This window comes from Nomia melanderi, chromosome 5, assembly GCF_051020985.1.
Source record: "Nomia melanderi isolate GNS246 chromosome 5, iyNomMela1, whole genome shotgun sequence".
In the NCBI taxonomy this organism is placed as follows: Eukaryota; Metazoa; Arthropoda; class Insecta; order Hymenoptera; family Halictidae; genus Nomia; species Nomia melanderi.
Genome location: NC_135003.1, coordinates 14,826,680 through 14,852,576, shown reverse-complemented (window position 1 = coordinate 14,852,576; position 25,897 = coordinate 14,826,680). Strand labels below are relative to the sequence as shown.

General features: G+C 49.5%; 1 protein-coding gene across 2 annotated transcripts in view; it reads right to left on the bottom strand.

Annotated features, from left to right (window-relative positions):
- Window positions 1-25,897, bottom strand: part of LOC116435040 (homeobox protein abdominal-A homolog) — a 360,685-nt gene that overhangs the window by 52,866 nt on the left and 281,922 nt on the right. For both annotated transcript variants that reach the window (XM_076367577.1, XM_076367578.1), the window contains exon 4: window positions 7,481-12,507. In XM_076367577.1, coding sequence (XP_076223692.1) covers window positions 7,481-8,234 — 754 coding nt within the window. In that variant the 5' untranslated portion in view covers window positions 8,235-12,507. The remainder of the gene's footprint in view (window positions 1-7,480; window positions 12,508-25,897) is intronic.

Here is a 25,897-nt window from a genome sequence, read left to right as displayed (position 1 = left end):
TCTCGTCAACTCGACATTTCACTTCGCTATTCAGGAACGTCAATAAAAATCCCAGAAGAATGTCCAATCGAGGATAAATACAAAACTCGCTCCAAAATGTTTCAAATATTATCGCCGACTTCCTGAGGAAGACATACAAAGTTTCTCGAAGTCCCTCTCAATGTGAACAACCTTAATAGGCGTCACCACCTAGAGACGTCTTTAATATAGCTAAACTTTACTAATTTTTTTATTAATATCTACCGAGTGGAAACTGATTTTTTCTGGATGTATAACTGTGACCTTTATATTTATTTCTTCTAAGCCAAAAGCGTACGGATTTCTCGGTATCTCAATTATTACATTTTTTACGAACATTTGGAGTCAATATTTTTGGGTAAGAACAGGATTCTGCAACTTCAAATGCTCGACATTTCCACAATGTTGAAAATATCGAAAATCCGAAGGCTACATTTTAGATAATATATTTCTCTGTATAAATCCTCAAAAATTATTGCCTCCAGATGTTTCAGTTGCTTGCAACCGAGTCGGCCAACAATGGATGCTTCACGAAAACGAGTCCCTAGCGAATAACAGTGCCATTCTGCAACATCTTGACCTATACAAATCATAAATATAAAGCAGCTTACAATTATATGCCCCCAAAAATTCAGAAGTTTCCATTTAACACGTTCGCTACTAGCGTTAATATCCAATAGATCTAAAAAAAACATTAGAAAAATGAAACAGAAACGAATCATTGAGTTCCGAAATATACTATCGTAGTTTATAATTTCTAATAACAATACCTATAGAATTCATTTCATTCTCATTATATAAAATATAGAATTACGACCGTCACAAATATGTGACGCTGGTAGCGAACGTCATTAATGATTAGCAAAAAGATTCCCAAAGTTTACCTATACTTAACACTAGAACTACCGAGCATTTAATACGATTAATATGTAATCCTTATAAAAATTGTAGCAACAGATTATTGTCAGTTTTCTTAGACACTCATAGTATTCAAATGAAACTATTTATTTTCAAGATCATTTCAATTATTGAACGCTTTTAAGATATTAATAATTGCGAAATAAAAAGATCAGTCATTTTGACTGGTTCTAGTGTTAAGACGTCTCTACGTGGCGTCGCCCCTTAAGTCGCGTCCCCACCGGCGCCGGCTCCGAGACGAACCTCGAGCCCGTTCAAAATTCATGTCCCCAATAAAAATACCCGCCGCGAAAATCCTCAGGTGCCCCCGTCCCGCGTCCTGCTTGTTCGCCAATTATTTTCGTGAAGTTTATTTTCGCGCATGTCCCCGAGGCCTTGAGCGAGCGCACCTTTTCATTAAATTCCCGTCGCGGCGGAGGCCGAAGGCCCGGCGAGCGTCGCGGAGTTTACGCGCGCGGAAACAATGGCGGTCGTCTTAAAAATACGAAGCCCGCGAGGGTGGCGACGGTGGTTGTTTCTCTTTTCGCGCGGTTCTACACGCGCTTGAACACCGTCGGCACTTTGTCCGCGCTAATACGCGCCGGACGGACAAAGCTACGGGGCCGGGACGTGTACGAGCCGTGTATACGCGGAATGCATTATGCGAAACACGGAGAAATAGCTGGTCGTCTGAAACGAGCGACGCGAACGTTTCCAGGCCTCCTATCGCGAGAGCACGCTCCGCCGACGCGCGAGCTATTGTTCCCCGCGAATTCAAAATGGAGGTCCGACCGAGCATTCCGATCGGAGATCGCCCCCGTGTACCGACCGCTTGTCGACGAGATCCTTTCGAGCGAATTAACACACTCCAGATGGAAACTGTAGCTCCTACAGTGAATTCTAATTTTTCATTGCGATTCCTAATTCTAGCTGGTGTTGTAGTCCTCGATACTGTTTGTCCTAGGAGGATACTATAGGATGTAAGGTAACGTTGGACCTGAGATAGCTTCTAAAGCAGTGTTTGTAGGTCCTAAAGCAGTACTGTGGGTCCCAAGGCGATATGGTAGCTTCTAAAGCGATGTTTCTAGGTCCTGAGACAATACTGTAGGTCCCGAGGGGATATGGTAGCTTCCGAGATGATATTTCTAGGTCCCAAGGCGCTATGGTTGCTTCTAAAGCTGTGTTTCTACGTCCCAAGGCGATACCGTGGATTCTAAGGCGATATTGTAGATTAGTGTAGATCTAAATGCAATGTTAGCTCCTAGGATCGCGAGATTCCCTTTCGGGGTCTGCAGTTTTCATCCATCCTTCATGCGTTAACACGCTCGCTGGGTTGATGTTCAGACAACTGTTGGGAAAGTTGATTTCCTGAACGCGGAAAGCGTACGCCGCCAGGTGAAAATTTATCGCGGTGCCGCTTGTCAACAAGATCCCGGATAAGTGACGCGTTTGCTGCCGGATCAATGTCTAGACGAGGGAAAGATAGTGTCTTATTCTCTTTACATTTTGATCGCTGCATTAGATATGCTACAGTGGTGCCACCTTCGGGAATGGAGTTAATTGTTCGCCCGCGTACAGAGATACCAATATTTTTTGTGCGTTATCGGCCGAAGAAGATCTCGACAGGACTGGAATCCTTTCTCCCGTGAAATGGAGCTCGCGGCTAGAGTTCATTACAGTTAGACAGTAGATCCTTGCGGGGTTTATTGTTTGAAATGCGGTGATACTGTTTCCATTCGTGTCTGCATAGTTAAATAGCTCGTAAATGTATATGCATTCCCTGAACAAACGTGACTCTTGATTCCGCGAGCTCTGGAAACCTTGTTTCCATACTTTGTTCCACACTGTACGGTAATCTTTACTTTCAGCTCGAATGATGTATTGCCCCTGCATGCGTAGCATGACCGATAGTGTTTAAGAAATACAAATTTCATACAGGAACGATCAAAAGATAGCAATTAATTTTAATTCAAACAATCTGAAGTCATACGGAAAATGATTTTAACTCCGTCGAAAATTTATGCCAGCTAAGCCGGTGGCCAGCGAGTTGGTAAAAGAAGAAAGTTTCCGTTTCGCGTGAAACTGTGTAAATTGGTAGCCGATGCGGCAGGCGACGCGTTAAGATTCCCAGGAAATTCAGTTAATTTTTAACGCGACGTGACGGATAAACTTGCCGGCTAGGCTAAACGTTAGATTCCAACGAGCGTTAACAAGAAGAAAGTTCTTTGCAAATGAAAATTTATGAACGATTTTAATGTATTGCGAATGTTTATTCAAACTCCCATTAAGCTGACTGCTTTATAAGAATGAAAATTCAATAAATATTCATTTCCCCGGTAAAATGGCCGGCTAACATAAAAGATTAAACAAAATCTGCAATAAATTCCGCCGAAGTATCGACTCCGGCAGTTTTTTGCGTATTAACACATTAGAACAGCATAAAATCCGTAATATGCGATGACAAAAAGACGAAATATGGACGGCGCTTTAATCATCGTGCCCTCCGGGACATAAATCATACTGATATCGGTGCGCTACCGCGTTGAAAAAAAAGAGCAGAGGCGAACACAAAAAAACTATCGGTTGATAGACGCGTCACGAAATTTCCATCAATCTCAATTTGTTTAATGCAACTCCGCCGATGCCCCAGCCGCGAATCCGTTTCGTTTTGCTTACAGATTACACCGTTGCGGCCCAACCACGCGATCCAACGGCGCTCAATCTGGTTACTCGTGAAAATAACTTGTCCATCTTAAATGTTATGGAGATTTCCCGAGGTATTCTATTCCGGGAAAGTAAACGCTAATACGAGGCTCATATTAAATGAATATTTAGTAGCTCGCTCTGTCCCCGATAGCATCTTCCGTCGATCGGCACGTTCAGAATAATTACATTTATTATTCCCGTTTTTCTTTCACCGAAACCCGCACGCCACGCGAAATTACTAAAACTCGCGCACTGCCTCGCGTATTTCTTCCGAGCTTGCCGGAAGAATTTCAAACTGAATTCCATAGTGCACGCGACAGCAACGCCTTCCTTTCAACCGTATAACGTCCCTCGATATTGCTTCAACACTTTAACCGCCGTATCAGCCAAATTTATCTCGCGACTTTTACTAAAAAAAAAAACATTTATTCTCCTTCTGGCACGTTGAACGAATTTCGTTGAATCTACGATACCGGAGAAGGTTAGAGAGCAATCGCAGTGAAAACTTCGACCTTTCAGCTCCCATTACGTTAGGAAAATCCTTCCGATTGCACGAGCAATTCGAAAAGCGACGATTTCGGTGGTCACCGTTGTCGATTCCCGCGTGTTGTCACCAGAATCTAGGGACATTTCGCGTCGCGACGATCTACGCGACGCTGGCCAACCGGCGAACGCTGATGTTACTAGGAAGATCGGGACCGAGCGTGTTTCGTGCATTTCGTATTCCGATTCCGCGTAGCAATGGAGTCCTCGCTAAGATGGCCGGATACTTTACGAGCCAGCGTGCCACGCGGGCCGTTTATTTTCGAATGATCGTTGGTGGCGCGCGCGCGACGGATGTTTACAACGAATCGTAGCAAATAAACGGGTCCGCAAACGGTTCCGCCAATGGGCGCGGAACAGCGCGTTATCTATCAAGCCCTGGCGACGCGCGGAATTAATGTCGGGCTTATTAACTTTAGAACGGATTATCGGCGAAACTTCGTCCTCCCCCCGCCCCCCTCCCACACGGCCCGCCGCCCGTGTTCGTTTCAGACCGTAAGTTTTTCAGTTGATTAACGACAGGGCGAAATTAATTAAACCGGTACGATTAACCGGCCGACTAGAAATTACGCCGATAACAAACCCGACAGTCGCGCTGGAATTCTGTAATGAAGCTCGCCGATAACTGCACTAATCCAGCTCGAGGGGGGGAAAAAGAGGATTTATCATCAACGTAACGCTATAATTAACCCGGATCAACGTTTGCGTTCAAGGAAAGAAAAATATCCAACGAATTTCCGAGCGCGATTCGCGGTGCAACAATGCCTAGGCTACGTTTCGCCCATAGCCGAGCGAGAGAGTGGCCATAAACACGTGTGCCGTAGGTCAGTTCCGATCTGCTGTGTCCTAAGGTTCCCCTAGACCGAGAGAGGCTACTTATACCGAAGAATATTTCCTACATTCTTCTCGTAAACGAGAGGCTAAGAGTATTAATCTACTTCCCCGGCGAGGAAGGTAGCTACGAGGACTTCGTATTTCCGTGCAAATAAGGGTCGCGAGGGCTGCTCGCGTGATGGGGCTGGCGCCGATACACCTATCACGGCCGGACGATAAATTTGTCCGTGAATCAAACTGTAATTTATCGACCCATTAATTTATTACCCGAGGAGAACCACGGGCCGAAGTTTGACTTGCAAATTCTTGGTCGCTTCCCCGTGCGGCCGAGGTGGTGTCGGCGGAACAAAAACGACGAGTTCATTATTATTTAACGATCGAGCGGCGAGAGGGACCGTGGTTCCATGGAGCACGGCTAGCCACGGGCCAGCTCTCTCGGTCTCGGCCGCTATCGTTATCTCCCGTGCATTATTAAGAATAACATCCGACGGGCACGGCCATGAATACGCGCCGATATCGTAACAACGACCGGGGGATGACGTACAAATGGCCGATCCCGATAACGCTAATTCTATTATTATTGATTCCGTTCCGTTCCCGCGGCCAATTTACCGGCATATTAAAAGCCGCGCGCGACACCGGCCGTCCGCGGCCGACGGGCCATCTATCAAACGGCGGGATCTATCCCGCCGCTTATCAACGTCCTCGCATCTTCCGCGCGGAAAACCGACCGGCCTGGACCGTTTAACGGCCATTGTAATCGCGATACACGCGGTTTAATGCCCGGCCACGGCGCTCGACCGGAGAGCTCGCCATTAAACGACACCGGTGCGCCGGGTTTAACGCCATCGGAATTCCACGATACTCGATCGGCGAGACGGCTAGGGAAAAGCGGAGCCGGCTACGTTGCACGGGCGTGCCGATCTCGACGGCGACAGCGACGGGAGAGGTATCTTGTGCGGGAAACGTCGTTAGGCGAGAGTTCGAAACGCTATCGTGCTCGGTAAAAGTATCGGGGTTCGAGCTATTCAGGCTTTTCGCAGCAAGCTGGCTGCTCTCGCAAAGATCGCAGTGGCTCGTGACTTTGTTGTTGATGTTTTGAAACGACGATTCGGAGTACGCTTCGTTGGATGATCTTGAATCATTTGTTTCTCGTGTTTATGATCGTCGCGTGATCCTGGGAGAGTTGTTTCTTAATTTCAATGCTACGCTTGTGGTTTCAAGCGAGACCGAGGTGAATCGATGCGACAAAGTTAGGCGAGCTAGCGTGTAAGTTACCGTGTTTAATGGATTCACGGATTTATTATACTTATTGGTAAATCGAGAGTGTTTATGCGTTCGTGTCGTATTTTAGTAGGCAAAATACAGTAAAAAGCGCGTCGAGGTAGACGTTCATAAATCTCTCGTGTTATTTCGAGTCTACCGAAGCACTTTATCGGAAAGATAAGTTTCTACCGGATGTAGAAATTTGGAAATTCGCCAGTGAGAAGTGGAATACGTATAAATATCGATTATCCGCTTTTTTCGAAATGGAGCGACCACGTATTTTCATCAAAACTCGGCAGAATATTCTTGAACGAATGTACGAGACACTCTATTAGATGTTTCGTTAATATTACGGCTACCGTCGTGGCGCGTTTTACAGGTGCTATTGTTTGTTTTTCGGAAGAGGAGACTTGACATACACCGTCGATCATAATAACTGTCCACCCCACCACAATCGCTCCAGACTGATAACATTTGGTTGCGCCGAGTGGGGTGGACAGCCATTGTGACCGTCGGCGCGTCTCGAATCTCTTCTACGTGACGGAGTACAAGTATCAAGAGCGCCGAGATAATTACTAAAATTACGTAGCTTCCGCCGGTAAAGGTCAATAACTAAAACAGTACTCTACAAGATGGTATGATAGAGAGAAACGGATCGGAAGAACGACTCCGAGGAGAAGCAACAAAAATAAAGGATGCTCCAAACCAATACAAGATACACGCGGAGGTTGCAGCAACAAAACTTTCACAGAGCATCTCTTTATACCTTAGAAGACATTCTCGTCTAGCATAGAATAAACACGCAATCTGCAACGTACATTATACTGCTCCAAAACAATCGCTACTCGAAGGTAAACATATTCTCATGTACGGAAGAGTCCAGGCTCTATCCCACTCTAAAAAATCTTGCTTTTACGTAATCCCACGCCTTCGGAGATCGCCTAAGGTAGCGAAACTAAATCTCACTCAACATCTAGAGATACAATCAACAGCCCGAGGTACTCTGCATGCATGATTACCCCAAAACGGCCCAGCAAACGACACCACGAATACTTCCCATCGGTTCAATGGCTAACTACTTAAAACCGACAAAGCCTCCAATCGGAACCCGGGAATGATGAACGCAAGAAGCCACTCCAGACTATAGGTGACACCCAGGAAACAGGCAGATAAAGACACTGAAAGCGTTCAGTAGTAAACATAAACATCGACTTACCGGTGATCGACATCCACGGGTACCGGGGTATGTCCGAGATGCCGGGTTGCCCGGTGGTGGGTTGTTGGCATGAGGTCAAGGGATCGACGACGGCCGATGCGGCGGCGGCCTGGTGATAGAATTGCGCGGCGGCGGCCATCGATGCGGACGCCGCGGAGACCGCGGAAGACGCCGAAGCCGATGAGACCAGGCTGCCCGGCGTGGCCCCGTTCTGATGATGATGTCCGAGGGTGTAGTTGACCATGGGATCGGCGGAGGTGGGCGCGACGTTTCCGGTGAGGCTCGCGGTGTAACGGCACGACTTGTCGCCGGCGGTCGCAGCGTCGACGGCCGCGGCCGCGGCCAACGCGGCGCTCGAGGCCGCGGTGGAACCGAACCCCGGCACCATGCTGGACGTGGCACCGAAGGCCGCCGCCGCGACCGCTTGCTGCTGCTGATGATGATGGTGAGCCGCCGCCGCCGATACGTACGGATACATGCTCGATGTGGTGCGTGCCGCCGGTGACGTTGACGCGGAACTTCCGGAGTGCTGGGGACTCGAGCCGGTCGGGCTCGGCGAGTTGTGCTGTTGCGCGTAATTCACAGCCGCGGCCGCGACTGCAGCCGCGGATAAGCTTGACTCTAGACTGGCGGTTGCCGGGCTGCTAGTGCACGCCTGAATACTGCCGGGGTTCGCGCTCGAGAACAACTGTTGATGATGGAACTGCTGATGGTACTTCGGTAGCATACTATCGATTATGAATTTCGAACTCATAGCGGCTGCACCGGCTGGCCGAACGGCTGGCGAACCCGCGGATGCCGAAGACACCCCCGGCGTGAACCGGGACCAGTGTCTCAACACCGACACCGAAGGGTCGCTGGCGAAACTGCCAGCTGCTGCTGTTGCCTCATCTTCCACTTCTCTCACTCACCGTTTCTCTTCTTTCCGTTGTTCCCGACACGATAATAACCCGGTCGCCTCGGAGATCGACAAGGAAATCCCCGTTTCCTCTGATTTCTACCGATCTCGCCGGCGAAACTACCCGCGGGACTTTCGTTTACGTTCGCGCGCACTCTCGTTACGAACCGTCGCGTTACTGCTGGATCTCCTAGCGATACCAGGCTGCTGCCACCCGTCCGTCGCTCCGTTTCCGTTCACCGTGCCTGCCTCCCCGTGTCGGTCTCTTCCTGCTGCTCCGATCACCGGCTGTCTCTCGACTGTCCCTTCTCGATCATTCAGCTTCAACCCCCACTTTGATTGCCACTTACGCAACTTGTACACATTATCACAGGGAACCGATAGTAGAGCGGGCACGAGTCCGTTACAGACGACGGTACCGGCGATCGCGGGCGTCCACGGCGAACTCGCGACGGCACACCGGCGTGGAACGATACCCCGCAGCGGAAACGTTCCTCTTCTTGCTCTTCTTCCTGGTACCCGCTCGGTAGGCCGCACTACGCTCTGCTCCGAAACCACCGTCCAGCGTGTCTGCCCGTTTTCGCGCCTCAGATGACGGTCATCGTCGTCCGGGCCGGGTCCAGGTGGTGTCCGAGGGACTGGTACCAGGCTGTCCAATGAAACCAGGGACCGAACGGCTGATCCAGCGTCCGGCTAGTTGCCGGCGGACGGTTCTCCGTGGCGCGGACTGGTCGCGGCTCCTTTATGGTAATTATCGGGGTGTCCTTCCGCGTCGGGGTTGCGAGACGGTTTCGTCGTCGGCGACGATAAAGGTGGCCGGGTATTTCGTCGGTCCGTGTCGGGGCCCACACCCCAGCTGATCCAGGTCGCAGCGGTCCCAGGCCGTAGGAAAATTGGGCTGCGACACGGCGAACGAGGCGACGGCACGCGGAGAGAGAAGAGAAGAGAAGAGCGTGGCCCCTGTCAGGTGTTAGAAGCCGTTTCTTGCGTACTTCTCGGATAGTCGACGAATCCTTTATGGGCCATGCATGAAGGTACTATAGCCCCCTATCCCGAACGCCGCGTACTACAACCCACGGCCAGCTAAATGTAACCCCTTACAATAATGGCGCCGCTTGTCTCTCCGTTCTGTTCCCCCCTCTCCTTCCACGATCCTCGACCGCGCCGGGGTACCAGCTGGTAAACAGAGCCGACCAATCCTGTCGCTCCCTTATCCACGTCGGACCAATCGCGTGCCGGCTAGGCGCGCCAAGATGAATGGCTCTCTCTTTCTCGCTCTTTCTCGCGCTGTCTTACTCCGCGCCTCGCCTCATCTCGCTCGCTCCCTGTCACCGTCCCTCTTTTTCACTCTATCCCGGTGTCCCCGCAAACCGAGCCGCGCTCGCTCCGATCCTCGTTTCTGCCTATGCTTCCAACTCTCTCTCCTGTTTCTTTCTCGCGAGCTGCAGGCGCCACTCGTCTACTCACGCTCTCTCTCTCTTCCTCTCGTACCGTTTCGCTCTCTCCCTTTTACTCCCGCGCTCAGCGCGCGTCTCTCCTCGTCTCTGTTTCTCCTCGCTCGCTCCCTCGACACTGCACACACCACGTTCCCGAGCTCTCCGTCCGTACAACACGCGCGTCTCTCCTCGCGTTGCTCTCTTCGCTTCTGCTCCGATCCGATCCACTCTGCTCACCACTCTGCGTTCTCTCTTGCCCGGTGCAGTCCTGCTCGCCACGTTGCCTTATACCCTGCACACACTGCTCTCTCCAGCCTTCGAAGCCTCCTCGCACCCACTGTACCGCGTCTTTCTCTCTTTTCCCTTCTCGATCCGTACCTCTCCGTTCCTCCCTCTTCGCCTATCTCTCACTCTCTCTCTCTCTATCTCTCACACTCTTTCTCTTTCCAGCTTTCTCTCCGGTCCGCTTCTCTTCTAATCTCTACTCCTCTCTTCCAACAGCCTCTCGGTTCGGCTCGCTCTTCCGCCGACTCGCTTCACCAGCGGTTTTTCTCTCGACATTTAGCTCCCCCCGCACGCGTTTATCCGCTTTTTGTTTCACCCCTGTCTCTCTCGCGCTTCTCCTTTGTCTATCCTGGCTGGAGCGCTCGCTCGCTCGACCCCTACGAACCAACCCCCCTCGAACCCCTCTCTCTAGGCTCGTAAACGCGCCGCCCGCAATTTCCCCAGTTCGCAATTTCGTATCGATCTTTCTAATCGCACCGTAACTTCCGATTTACCCGGCGCGGGGATTGTGCCCGACCGACGGCCTCCGTTCACCTAGCCTCTCTAGCCACGAATTTTTGCCGCGCTCGTTCGCTCCGGTCTCCTCTCTCTCCCCCTGCCCTCCTCTCTCTGTCCCTCTAACGTACACTCTCCTCTTTTCTTCGCTCCGACTCCGCTTTCCTCTTTCTCTCACTACGCCTCGAATTTCTCTCGGAGTTTCTCTCCTCGTTGCCTGCCCCTTCCCCTCGGCCAACCCTCCTTCAACCCCTCCGTGTGCCGCGTTCACCTCTTATCTTCTCTCCCTTTATTGTCTCGACGCTTTTGTTCCGCGCCGAAGGCTTCTTTTATCTAACTCCGCCCTTCGATCCACGGGACCCGGAGCTCGTTCTCGTCGGAACTTGTTCGCCGGAACTGCATCCCCGTGCAACGGCGAGAGGAGATCTCCACGAAAACCGGCCTCGCCTGTTTCTCCGGCGAGCCAGTCAGCCGGCAGACCAGGCCAACCTCGTGCCCGCCGATGGGATCAATTAATATCGAGACGCGTACGACGTACACGTGTATGTATGTGCTCACTATGCCACCCTCCGATGGTCGGTTACGATGTTCGAACCCTTTCCTGGTTAACTCTCTCCCTCCCTCGCTCTCTCTTTCTCTCCGTCTACCTCTCTGTCTCCCTCTCTCTTGCGCCACTTCCGGTCGATCCCGAACCAGATGGCGCTCTTCGGATTTCGAATGGTACCACAATGTTGCTGTTCCCTTCCGTCTGCTACCCGGCTCCGTTGACGGTCCCGACTCGATTGTTTCGCGCGCCCGCGGAAAATCGCGAGCGAAACCGGCGCGTTTCGATACCGTAGCGTCGTCTGCTCGACTCTTGGAAACCACTGAACCCAGTCCCGGTCGGGATAGCGGCGGCATTCCTGCGTTCTCAGAGTGGTGGCACCGCGCGCCACGATGGGGCAAGAAGCGAGCCGGTCCGCGGGCACCGGGAGGGAAGGGGGACGGATTAGCCGGGACGCGCGCGAGGGGGGGCTGCTCTCCGCTCGCTCGCATGAGCGTCCTGCATCCGAGGGTGGAATGGAGCCGGGGCGGGAAAAGTTCTCGATCGCGGGATTCTCTGCGATGGACAGCCCGTTCGATGTTATCTTCGACGACGAGGATAGACGCGTCTTATAGATTGATTGTTTCGCTGTTAACGAGCTGCGCGGGCTCCGATGAACTCGGCTGAACTCCCTGTTGTCCATTTCTGTTTTATCCTTTCGTAAAGTTCGTCTTCATAGCGGACGGAGCACGTGGAACGTGAAGCTTTCGTTTCTCGGGGTTTGTTTTCCTGGAGGAAGCTTCGCGGATTTTGTATTTGAATGATGGTTAATTGTAGATTGTAATTGATGAGAAGAATGGAGATGGAATGTTCAATTCTTGGACATTCAGTTTCTTTGAGATTGATCTGGCAATCTTGGAGTGTAATCTTCGGTGGTGGATCGGACGATGATTGCCATTTTGTATTTGTTAGGGGTCATGTCATAGTGATTATGAGTATTCTAGGAGAAAGTGATTTATTTTCGTGTTCGTCAAAGCGAGTTAAGTATGTGCTGCAAGCTCAATTTAACTCTGATAACTGTAGTGTAAAAATCCTTGAACGAATGCCATTGTTATTTACCGCGAATAAAAATGATGAATTTGACACGCGCTCGTAGATGCATACCGGAGAAAGTAATGGGTTAAATGCTACAGCGACTTCCTCCTCTAGCGGATCAAGACGAGCGCACTTTCACGACCGAAAATCGAGGATTCAGTCTGATTTTCTGATTAACCCGCCTCTACGCTGCAAATACAGCTAGGGAATTAAATAACGAAGACACAGGTGTACGTACAATTAAGCTCTATCTGTCTCGTGTTCACGTACTCACCTCGGACGCCACCCTCCCCACCTGGAACAAAGATAAAATTCTCTATTAGTAAAATCATTCAATGCCTCTACGAAACAAATACAGCAAGACCAATTTCTAGTTCCGCAATAACCTTTGATCACCTGACTCTAACAAAGAATACACACGGTGACATCCGAGAACTTCGCCTATCGCGTCTAATCAAGCAGATTATACAGAGAACCCCCAATTACAAGTCACGATCCGAATAAAATCCATTAAAGACGAATAATCCCCTCCGTACTCGACGATTATTAAAAATAACCCGTGGTAATAACGGTTCCCCCGTTTCGCGTCCCAGAGTACACCCGAGAACGACCGAAGAACCCCAGGTCGAAATCGATTCGATCAAGCCCGCCAGATTTATCCTGACAATCAGAAAGTTATCACCATGAGATCCTTTAATTCCTCGCCCCGAACGCCGAAACCGGGGACGTGCAGGCGTGGCCGGCCACTCAGGTATCCGGAGACGGGCTGTGCGTCCGTAACACCCGACGGTGTGCATCGCCGCGGCGACCTAATCTATGGAGATGAATGTCCCACCCCTGGGCCAGCGGTACTCGAGCACGCTCCGGGTCCGTTCGATCCTCTGAGACGCCGCCCGTGCCCCGATGATACCCGGTGAACACGGCCAACCCGACGGCCGCGTACAAAAGAAAAGAAATGCCTCTCTCTCGGGCCGGCCTTTGTTGCCAGGGCCGGCCCGATAGATGGGAACGATACAGGGAACGACCTAAACAACAACGGACGCTCTCGTACCCCTTTTTCTTTCACGGTGGATAAGTTTAATCTACAACCGCAGCTAGAGCCCTTGGTAACTGATCCAGGAGGCTCAGATAAGGGACCATACGGCGTACGATGTTTTGACGGGACCTGCCACCCACATTATCCTGCGACCTCTACGTGGCTCCGCGATCCTAGGTGGGCGCTAACAAATGTTCACCGCGATCTGGGATCAACCCTTTGCGGTTCTACGTTAGAAGGGCATTCAGCTTTACTCCAATTCAGGCTATAGTTCATCGATCATAATTACAACAGTACCACTTAAGTACCTGTGATCCTAAGTAAACGACTTATCACACGAAATTACTGAATTAACACTGGAACCCCAGAGTGAAGAATCGAGCGCCTCGGACCGCAAAGGTATCAATAATTAGGAAGAACTACCGGCCACCTCAGCTCCCCTCGTACATTCGTCCGCTGTTAACGCGCGAGGGTAGACGTCGAGAGCGACGATCCTCTAATAAACCCGGGGGACCCGGTGATGTACGGTGACCGATCCACGGATCCCATAATTACGTAAGCGAGAGCCGATCGGAGGGCCGAGACAAAGGTTTCGTCAACGCGCGGCCGGCCGAATATCCCCGAGCAGCGTCCGTAGAGTCCGAGGACCGGTCCAATTATATGAACGATCGCGGACGCTTGTCTCGGAGGGCCGAGGGAGCCGGTCGCGGGAGGAGGATCCGTGTGCGTGTCCGTGAACGCGCGCGCTCGGAGGCTTCGTTTGCACCGGGCGCGGTGTGTATACCTGTCTTTGAGCACCACGGGGTGTAAATTGCGACCGTGGGCATCTCGGACAAGCCAGACGGATAAAGACAGAGGAGGCGAGAGAGGGCCGCGTTGGTATGCGTCGGCCGCGGGGGAAAGATGCGCGGAGGATAAAAAGAGGTGGTCTGGTTCTTCTGGAACCCTCAAAACGTGTCGTTGGAATTTCTCGGGTCGAGGCTCTTCCTCTCCACGGCGAGGGGAGAGATTCGGCCCGGTCGGGGCTGGGGGGATGCTGGCAAGCGGGGGCGGACGGGAACGGGAGAAATTGGGCGGTGGTCCTGCGAGGATCAACCCCGGGTGCAGGGGGTGAGTCGGGGTGACGCCCTGCGACGATCGGAACGGAGGCACCTGGCGCGCCATCTTCGAGGAGATCAAGAGAATAACCGAACCGAGCCGCGGCGGTTCCTACCGGCATCCTCTTCGCCCGATCAGCGGTAGGGATGGGATCGAGCTCGGACCGTACTCGCGAATCTGAGGAAATTCTCGTGGCAACTCTGGTTTCGGAGGTTTCTCGATGCTAACCGTGGAAGGACCAGTTTGTAGGATATTAACCCTAATGGGATCACGATGAGACTTCGAGTCACATTTGAACTTTTTACTTGAATTTTTTGATCATTTCGTATTGCATTTCCAACAGCTCTTTTGTGCTTCTAAAATTTGGGCCATATAAACAGAAACATTTTAATCGTTCGTTTTATGCTTATAAGTGACTGAGAGTCACATCGTGGTGATTCGTTATAGAAACACGTGGTACGATTGGGGTTAAGGAATGACAATTTATGGGATGTTTGTTTTATTTTTATTAGAAGTTTGTTAGCTGGAGAAGACAAGTTCTTCGTTGTATCGAGTTTTCGAAAACGATCGAAGGAAACGAGTCTGTATAAAGATTCGCAGGCTACTCGTAAGAAACAATGTTTTATTGATTGCGCTCCTAGTGTATTCGATTTAATGGTGCGACTCTACTTAGAGTATGCTTTATGTCGATTCTAATCAGTGATCCTCAAGCTTAACGGAGGCAAGGATGGATCCTGTCGGGCGAGTCTGGTAATGTTTGAGGATATATGACTGGACACCGTGAGTTGAGTGTTTCCTGCCTCCACGTGTTGCGGTTTACAGTTTTCAGCGTTGTGGCACCGTTTTATGGGATGGATGAGTTGTATTATCCACATGTCGATTAAGGGATGCACTTTATTTTTTGTTTAAAGCTTCACTTGTACAGATGTGCTTCCGACTGTGAAGTATCCTGACTGTTGCACGCGATCGAAGGACGTCTTCATACGTTTGACAGTTTTATGGGAATTTCTTTTCTATTTATGTGAATCGACTATAATGTATCTCTTGAAAGAAGCATGAAGAATGCTGCAATAGACTTCACTTTCGTCGGAGATAAATCTTCCGTGTTCACACTTAAAAATTACTTTTCATTGTATTATACATCCCATTCTCAACACGTTGCAATCTATCGCAAGATTTAACACACGCGTCACCGGTAAAGAGAAATTTGCAGTTGACGAGCAGGGCCGACGCGTTAGAGATGCAGTTGCATTCTACGACCTCTGACGAGTAAATAGATTCAAGACTATCGTAAACTTCTAATTACATTGTTTACGTCGATCGAAAGTCGCGAACGGGTCGGCGAGAATCGAATTGTCGCGGCCAGGTGAAATCGTCCGGAGGATGGAAACGTGTAGATTGCATTTATCCGCGAGCCAATTTTCGCCCGTATAGAATATTGCGCGGCTTAAACTGCGGGATATATTAATGTAACCCATTAAATGATAATAACCAAGCGGGGATTCCTTTTTTCTTTACATCCATTATGCAAATAGTCGTTACGCGTCACTTTTTGCCGGGCTTATCTAATCGTAGTATACAGTTTACACGCCGTTTAACTGTCGTATATGTACCGCTAATTATACGCACAATTAAAAAGCAATGCGCGTAACGACAGATTACGGATCAAGGTCACGGTCCGTTTTCCTCGGATCTACTTTACCGACCCGCTTTGTCTAGCGCGAAACCTGTTTACCTAGCGAGGGAATTCGCGGGCTTTGTAGGTATTTTACCTACAATGGTTTTTTCCGATTCGATATTTCCCTGACGCGTGCAGGAACTGGAGATCTGTCTAAAATTTTTAAAAATATTTACGACGTTTTATGGAATGAATAGATAGAAATCAGGGCTTCGCATTTGTTAACGTTTAATTGAAAGTCGCAATGAGAGGGTATCCTTTCGTTTGGATAAAAAGTGAACGTGTTTTGGGAGGAACATAAGGTATCCGTCTTAAAATTAGTATAAAATAGTCAAAGAAATTTGTACAGTATTCAAATAATGCCGAGATTCACTATATAATTCGTATTCAAGTTTCGCAACAGAAGTATCGCGCATAAAACACTCGAGTTCTCGGCAGACGCCGTCTAAGCCCGCGCGGATCGCTCGGATTTTTAAGGAACGCGTAAAGTTCACGGTCTAATTACCACGACAGCCGAGTCGATCTTTATTTTTGCGAGAGAAATACGCGTTAAAGGGAACAACACGGCGGCTGACGGGCCGCGGGGAAAAGATTCGCGCGGTTAAATCGTTCGAGGACATTTTAATACGTCGGGATGCTTAAAAAATGAAATGTATTCTATTTTATTGCGGGATCGCAATGCGGCACTCTTGCGACGACAATTTACAAGCCGAAGTTTCAGTTTATAATCGGCCGCTTACTTTGAAAACGTGGTAATGCCTTCCTTATTACGGGCGAATGTAAGGACCGTTAAAGGAATTAACAGGAAAGGGGCGTGTTTCGTGTTGACACGTTTTACGAGGACGATTTACTCAGTCGCAGATGCGCGCCGGACCCGTCTGTTACCAAGAATCCGCCGTTTTTGGGGGCGATAAAGCGTGGCGCGCGGCGATCGAAGGCCGACGAAAGCGCAAGGACACGCCGGTGGAGAAAGATTGGCCCTAAAACGCCGACGAGGCACAGATAAGAGGCAATCCCGTGACGTTTCCTCTGTCCGTATCTTGCAGATTACCGATTCCCTCGAGTCCGGCTACGGTCAAGGTGCAAAGTTCTCGTCCGACGTTCGACCGGAGCGGAAGTCGAGGAATCTGGATCCGTGCCGACCGACTCGCGAATAAACGACGTGAGTAACGAACACCGTCACTTCAATATCAATTCTACTTTCTCTGATACATCGACGACAATTCGCGAAACTAGTATTAATAAAATTCGACCATCCGCATCTGCAACATCCCCGAAAGAAGTCTCGAATATTCAGAGTTAATCCTCACTTCTCCATCAGCGAGTTCTTCGGAACCCTAAGTCGCGCTAGAATAAAATTTCGAGCAAACAGTTGCAGACACCTCGCGAAAGAAAACACTTCGGAGAGTCCGCGTCGTGGCAGATTCATTTTTCGAGTGCGCACGAATAATAATTGCACGAGAAAGCGACGCGGAGCAGTAATGGCGCGTTGCTCGTACCGGAACTCGTCCTTTTTCCTTCCTCCGTCGTTCCCGACGCAACGGCCGAGCGGCCGCGGACCGTAGAAAAATGTAACGTAATTTGTTAAACAAACCTCGCGCTGTAAAAGGCGCGGGAAGAGCGCCGGGGCCGAGCGGAGGCCGCGCGGTCCGAGATGCATGGCCTGTCATTACGAACAATTTTATTAGCAGTTCCGAGAAAGCACGGTGAAACCGTGATGCACGAATACGGTGATTACGGTGCACTTCGGCGATCGGCCGGCCGATTCTCGGAACCCGGCAGCATAACCGCGGATGGTAATAATAATTTTCTACGTTCTATCGAGGAATATCAAGCAACGGCGCTGTCGGTTTTCTGCGCCGCCGCGTAAAAACGCTGGACCACGGGTGAATAATAACCGCGACGCAACGAACGAAAGAACGGGAACTTTCACTCGCGGCGGTTAATCTTCGAGAGTCGCTCGAAACAAGAACAGGGAATGCTTCTTTATATTCGATCTAACGCGAGGACTGCCAGTGCCGTTTGCTGAGATCGACCTGCATGCCGTGAATTCGAAATATTTAGAAAACGGGACGCCCAGATTTGCCGATTCCGTTCTCATCTCGGTGGCGTCCCCTGCAATTTCTATCCTCGAAAGTGAAATTCCTCCTCGCCAAAAGCGGCGAGTAACAATCAGCTCGAAATTGCTCTCCGATATTCTTCCGATGGACACCGTAGATCGATAACTCTCCGTTCGCGATCGTAAAAGTATAGGGAAGCGTTCGTCCGCTTAATTGGCGGGACATAGTTGGTACATTTTTCTCGTCGGGAGAAATACGGGGAATTGCGTAAGGTACGCGAGTAATCGTAGATTATCCGCGAAGAAGCTCTCGCGACGATGCGGGACCCACCAGAAACGCAGCAGGTTATTAAGCCGTTGTTAACGTTATTACGAACGCGAGTTTTTCCCGAAGCCGTAAACGTTCGGACGCAAGCCCCTTCGTTCGAACGCGCGGCCGCGTGCTAATCGTTGTTCCGGCTAATGAAGTCCGCGACGGCGACCGCTGCGCGGCCATTTTTTTCCCCCGGTCGACGGGATTCCGCGGGAGTGCGGCCTAAATGACGACTTCGACGCGTTCGTATTTCATCGGGGCTGATTTAGTTGCCGGGGACTCGAGGATGTTGCAGGTACTCATTGATACCGCGCGGATATAATCCGCGAACAGCGCGAATTCTAATAGGAATAATGAAAAATAATTGCGGAAATTATTGGCGGTTCGCGGAGAAAAAACTTCGATAAGCAACGTCGCGGAGAGCCTTTGAAGTAGACGCGCTGTTCTATGCCTCCCCGAGCGCAAGGGAATTTCCATTGGATCTTAGACTATCCTTTGTACGAGGACAATAATCGTGTGTCAATAAACAATTATTTATTGGAACATTACGCGGGAAGTTTCAGTGGTTTTTATCGATACGCATTACGGGAACAGATGAACAGGAATGTTTCGCCGAGCGACGTGAACGAATTGACGTTAAGTCAGTCGTGAATCAATTAAATATTTGTATCGCGACGATAATAACGAGTTACGGTGCACTAAATATTCGCATATTAAACAAAATTCTATATTTATGCTGTGTTCGGCGCATTAAATAAATGTTTCTTCGCGATCAAATCTCCGGCCGAGGAAACAATGGCTTGCTAACACTTAAACGTCAAAAGTCTCGAAGAATATAAACTAACACGGGCATAAAACCAGCCGTAAATTTCATTAAGAAAGTAGACACTTCGAAAGAATTCATTTTAAGTCTACTTTTACGACTCGACCGAACAAATCTACGAAATTCGGCTCGCAATCGCTTAAACAAAAGAAACACCAGAGAAAACACCACCCCAGACTCGGAGGCGATAAATCTTCCTTTTGTTTGTTCGCATTCGAATCCATAAATACGTGCTGCCGATTTTTTCACGCGTAGCCAGATGTTCAAATTTAGCGTATGCACCTATAACTGGAAGTTTTCTTTTCTGCCATGTTTTTATTTATTGTACGACACATCGCTTCGACCACAATCTTCTAACATCTCATTACAGAAACCACATTTTGTCACATTTGATCAAATTCCATTATCCACTAATCGCAACGAGTATTACAAAAATTTCCACGATTTTCTCATTCCTCCATCCATATTACCTATCTCATACTGAAACATTACCTTCACCTTCAAAACTCCAGCACGTCGCAACATTCTACTCCAGTTACTCCGCAATAAGTAACGAAACAATCATCGCATCGAATACCGACAAAACCCATCGCACGGAACGATCGCTCGCGTTCCCCTCGCGAAAAAAACCGTGCAAGCGCGAACGATATCGCGGAATCACCGAGACGGGGTGGAGGGGTGGGGGATAGTGTGCGTTGTCGAAATCTTGCGAGATCATCAAACGGAAAGGAGACCGACAAAGGGGACGGGCCAGGTAAACATCAGGATCGAGCACGTGACAGCTTGACGGACTCGACGGGGAGACACGCGGGTGACGCAACGAACGTGGCGGAAGGTCCGGAACACGCGGGTCGACAAGTGTGCGAGACAGTGACGGTCCCGCGAACGGGGCGGGCCACTTGACGACATCAAGCAGAGCCAGAGGGAGAAAGAAAGACAGAGGCCAGAGGGGGCTAAACGGACGGGGGAGAGACAGACCGAGCGGACTCGCGACTCGATGCGTTTTACTGCTGCTTTACGACGGTTTATTGCGCCATCAAAACATAAAATGTGCCCGGCCGGGGAGCGTGCACACGCGTGGGTACACCCCCACTTTGCTTTTACCGCTGACTGCCGGTTAAACCGGCCAACGTTTCCCGATTTCTTGTCCTGGAGAACGTTCCGGTCCGGCACACCCGATCTCCTTTTTTCTTCCTGCCCTCGCTCCCAGCGCCGCCCGCCCCCTAACCCTACCAGCGGCGCCCGCCCCCTAACCCTACCAGCGGCGCGCCGCTACGTTTCATCTTCCCTTATTATCCGCTCACGGCACCCTTCTAACTTTATCTGCTGCTCGATGCTCGACGCTTCCACGGGAGACTTGATGCTGGGGTGTAAAATCGTTTGTTGGATCCCCGTCACCTGTTGTGACGCGGTTTAAGGCCGTTTCGGATGACGCCTATTCGTCCTGCGAACGGGAGTAGCTGGATCGTCAGTTTAGATAATAAGCTACGATACGTTTAGCTGGGAAACGATAGGGAAGCTATTCTTCATGCTGGAAGGAAGATTTGAAACGTAGAGTAATGAATTGATACATTCGTGGAAACCGAATGAGAAAGCATGAATCAAGGAGCTAAGGTGTTTTATTTGAATGTTTCTCGTATCGATGCATTATACGAAGCTGAGTGTTGTAAGATTTTATGGTTTCTCTATATCAGACGAAGCGGCGATCGAGAGTCAGTTCTCGAGTGCAAAGGTTCGAAGGGAACGGCGCTCGTTCGGATTGAGTCCTCGAACTTCGTTTCTCGGTGTTCGACTCGGAAAGGGTCCTCGGGCCCAGGTCAATGGTGGAACCCTCGGAACTGGTCGGAGGAAATATTATCTCAGAAAATGGCGATCTCCGGTGCTGGCCGGGCATGTCCCGCGCCATTACGGCGTTTTGTCTGGCGGAGAAAAAGAGAAAGGCGGGCGCATTCCGGGCTGGACGGTCCCCGTTCCGTGGCGATAGCCGGGGACAGCAGGGCAGCGGCCGGACGGTTCGGAAACGAAGGAACGCTCTCCATTGGGAAATTTACAAGGACGCGGGGCCCGTAAATTGGACCGGCGCGCGTCGCAAATTTCATTAATCGCGCGGCTGCCCCGGGACTTTTTCTCGACGGTCACGCACGCCGCGATCTTCAAACTCCGCGTTCCCGTGGCTTCGTTCCCGATAACGCACGATGTCGCCGCCGCGAATGGTTATTGATGTTACGCGTTGGCCGGCGGCGGCGTCGCGCGTGCTTCGCTGCTCCCCTTCCTCGCCTTTTTTCCAACCGCTCTTCGAAAAATAAACTTCTCCGGCGGCCGACTTCGGCGCGATCCAGCGCGGCCGGAGACTTCTCCGGTGCACGGTGCCGTGCAAAGAATGAAGTCGCCCTTGGGATACTTCTGCCACGGCGACTGAAGATTCAGGTTTCGCAAACTGTTCTCGGTGATCTTTACAAGCATCGAACGGAGAAAAAATTTAATTAGGCGAAGTTCGACGATACGGTCGCCTTTATTTGAGAATTAAGATGTTGCAGATCGCTATCGTTTCAAAGAGAAGTATATATTTTTTTGTAACTGTTGACGTGAAGTTTTCGGGTACATTTTTATGGAAGAATTATTGTGCTGCTTTTGCTACAAAATGGCTAAATTAAGGGTATCCCTCTACATTGTGGCTACAGTTGTGTCGGGTCCAATCGAGAACATACATCGGTTTATGTTAAGGTTTAGGTATCTGTTAAATTAACCAGTTCTTTATACAAGTATCTCAGTCAGTTTTTATAGGTGATACCGAAGCAATCGCGAAACACATCGGAAGGCGTATAACCGTCAGGCAGTCCTGGGAAATCGAAGGCGTAGTTGCTCGAGTCACGGCCACTGGTGAAAGGGGTGTGCATTGCTAAGGGGTGGTTCCGACAGGCGAAATCCGAAAAACCCCGTGCGATACAGTGGCGTCATCTGGCGAGGGGTGGTCGAACAAAGGCCTCTCTCCAGTTTCGGGCGCATCGCCAACCCCTCTGCAGGACCGGCCGATCAGACAGGAACCGATTGGCGAACCCTCCCTTACCCCCATTCCCCGTGGATTTCCCCGAGGTTTCCGGGATACCGTCAGAGATACATAGTTCCTCGAAGTCACACCAGAGTGGTCGGGGACAATCCGGATGTACGATGTTGCGTAGCATAGACGCAATAAATCAAACAATTTGAAAAGGAGAATCGCCGCTATCGCTTAATTATTCTTCGGTAAAACGTTTCAGTATTACAAGGAGGGCAAGCATGTGTACATTATCTTTCTGAGTCTTACGTAAGTAACTATACGAGCTAGAGAGATTATGTGCACGATAAACCTTATCAACATAGATGCACCGATATTAAATTCTCCGAAGTTACAACTACTGTTTTACGAACCATACATCTACCACTTACAAAACATCGAAAGCATCAATGAAAAAGAATCGCTTTCGTCATTTATGTCCTCAAAACTAACATCGCAAGATCTTAAAATTATTGAAACCGTCCCCGCTCAAAGCCGAATGTTGCAACGCTCGTAACTTCATATAAACGGCCCAGCCCAGAAATGAGTAACGGCCGTCGTAAACAACGCGTCCAATGATTCAACAGAAAAACGCTGCAACATCAGTCCGTCAATTTAAGGAAAGAATGGCGAGTCTAAAAATAAGCCGCCACGGAAAGCGCAGTGAGACACGAACGCGACCCGTTCGGCTCTATTGTTCCGTCCGCCATAAGGAAAGCCCGTGGTATCGTTAGATACAACGAAAAGCTCCGCCGTGAAAAGGTTCCGCGCCCAAGTGTCGTGCTCCTGCAAGGTGCGTGTCTCGAGCAGAATTTATTCGAAGTCTCGAGGTGGACGACACGAAAGAGACATGAGGCACGGCCATCGGGGTCGACGCTCGGGGGAGAGGAGCGAGCGTAACTCGTGACATCTCTCGCGGCACGGGGGAATCACGCCGGAACCAGTGTCCGGCTCGCTCAACAATGCAGGCGGACGCGCACGGTAGCCCCGGCACCGGGCAAAGTGTTCATAAAATTTTAACTGCTTAATAAAAATGTTACGAGCCACTGTCTCACGCGAAGGAGTCGCCGACGAGAGGGCTGGCCATCTTTCATAGCGTATCGTGGCGGCGCCATTCAAAATCCGCGCGCGCCACTTTCGACGGTCCTCTTTCCCGTGCCGCGCCGCGAAACAAAGGGCCTCGTTATGGTGCCACGGGGTATAAATTAGAAACGTCTCGCTGCCTCCCAAATCGGAACGGACGGATTAAGGATCCTCGGACAGTGTGCTGCAGATTTACGTCGATCAATTTTTATTATGTACTCGTTGAGCTTTGGCATCATTCGAACTGTGGAACTGTTTGGGTCTGAATTTGAAGATTTTAATACTACAGTTTATTCATTTTGCGTTTCATTTGTTTTTATACGAAAGGATATTTGTGATTGATGGAAACTATCGTGAAATTTTTGTTTTTCTGCTTCTGTGGGCTCTGGATAGTTTTAAACGTCTCGTTGATGGTAATTGAAGTTTTTTAGTTTTTAGAAATAGGTGGGAAAGGAAGGCAGAAATTGTCGGGGCAACGCGTTTAAGGGTAACGCTGAATGGAAAAAAGCCGGTCAAAGCATGCAAGGGTTGCACGGTTGGCCTTGGAGGGTCGTTTGCACTGTTGACCGCGCGTATCGGCCACCGTGTCCCGTGGTCTTCCGAGGAACGCACGAGTCTCGGGGCGTTTAGGTGCATTATGCTTATTGTTCGCGCAGCCGGAGAGGTTTTCCCCTTATCCGAGCGTTTTAACCGCATCCTTCGGCCGGTTGAAAAACGTCGGCGAACAGCGAACGACTTCCTGCCCGTGAATTCAGACGATCCCTCGACTTCGATAACGAGCGGTACACGTATCACCGGGGATTAACTGGAATATGATTATCCAAGAAACAAGAAAGAAAATTGTTATAGTCGATCTATTTCATATAATTTTTATGGCTTCATTAGCGGAGGAACAGCCATCGAAATCGGCGATCTTCGTAAATTGCTACGAGCGCAATCGTATCCTGTTCAAAGCTTAACGGGGCGATTCGGTACATTTTTCCCGGCATAATTGCGAATCTTCATGCGTAATACATACAAATTGCTCCGGCGACGTCGATCGAATCCGGGCAGGATTAAGAAAGCACGGCAACTGGTTCCTATTGCTCGATAATACGCCGGCTCGCATGTCCTTCATGGTCGTTCGATATATGAGCAATTGGCGGGTGGCTAACTTACGTCGCCTCGACTTAATCTCCATACTTCTCGCTCGCCGATTTTTATCCCGCGTCCGCGGGGAAAAAGAATGAAAAGTTCGCTTAAGGGGTCACTTCCTTGACGGATAAAGGAAAAAAGGAAACGGCGAGCGCGCTAGAAGTTTTAAAGTTACTGGCTTAATCCTAATTTATCGGCGGAATGTTGAGAAACTCTCATCTTATCTTCGAACTCGTAACCCATTATTTTTACTTCGAATCCGTATATTATATGTTTTCAATTCACATCCACGTAACCCTTCTGGATTTTACTGTGCGGCTCTCACGTCCCGAGTCGATCCTAAACGCTAAGAAGTCGCAGGGGCGAGGGGAGTCCTCCGCTCAGAATGCTCGCGTCTGTAGTTGCAAAACAGCGGTTGTCGTTATTAGCCGAGTCGCGCGACGAGGAGATCGGACGGAACGGAACGCGACGAAGCGAGACGCGACGAACGTCGACGTTGAATTTTATTTCCGAATCCCTAGGACGCGGAGGCTCGGCTACTATGTTTCCTGTAAGGACGTGGCGAAGCGTACGACCGATTCCCCTTGTCCCTGCGCACTTGTGGCTTTTAGGATCGACTCAGGACGTGAGAGCCGCACAGTACTCGTATCTAAACGTGTATATACATATTCACGATTATTGGTATCGTATCGTATTCCGGAATCTTGCGGAATCAACTCTCATTTGGAAATATTAAAATAAAGGATATCTGAATAAATGAAACGGCGCAACGAGATATCTCCGAGCTATATTCGAGTGGGAACCCATTGCAGCTTAAAGACCGATATATTCTCGCTATATTTCAACTTACACGAGCCCTAAGATATTCTCTTCGGAATAAGATAAACAGGCTTCATCTTCTCCGGCGTATCAAGATAAAGTTAAACGTCACCCTATCGACGGAGATATCAATAATATCAAAGCACAAACGAAAATCAAATGTTCCACTCCGTCCATCTCTTCCTCATCAAATCAGTCTCTGATCCTATTAACCTTACCATGGGTAATATATACAGAAAATTTACTTTTCTATTATCAATTGTTCACGTGGAGTAAATGCACAAATATAAAATCCTCATTCCATTCTCGTAAATCATGAACAATAAAACTACAAACACCTGTTTCAGAAATCACGACTACCTTCGATACACTCGAATATCACATTCCCAAGTTAGAATTAAATATTACTCTATTATCAATTTTTTCTTACAAATATAGTAAATACAGACAAATATAAAATTCTCATTCCATTCCCGTAAATCATAAACAATAAAACTACAAACCCTTGTAGAAATCACTCGAATATCACCTCCCCAAGTTAGAATTAAATATTACTCTATCATCAATTTCCTCTTACAAATATAGAATCCTCGTCCACCCTAAATCAC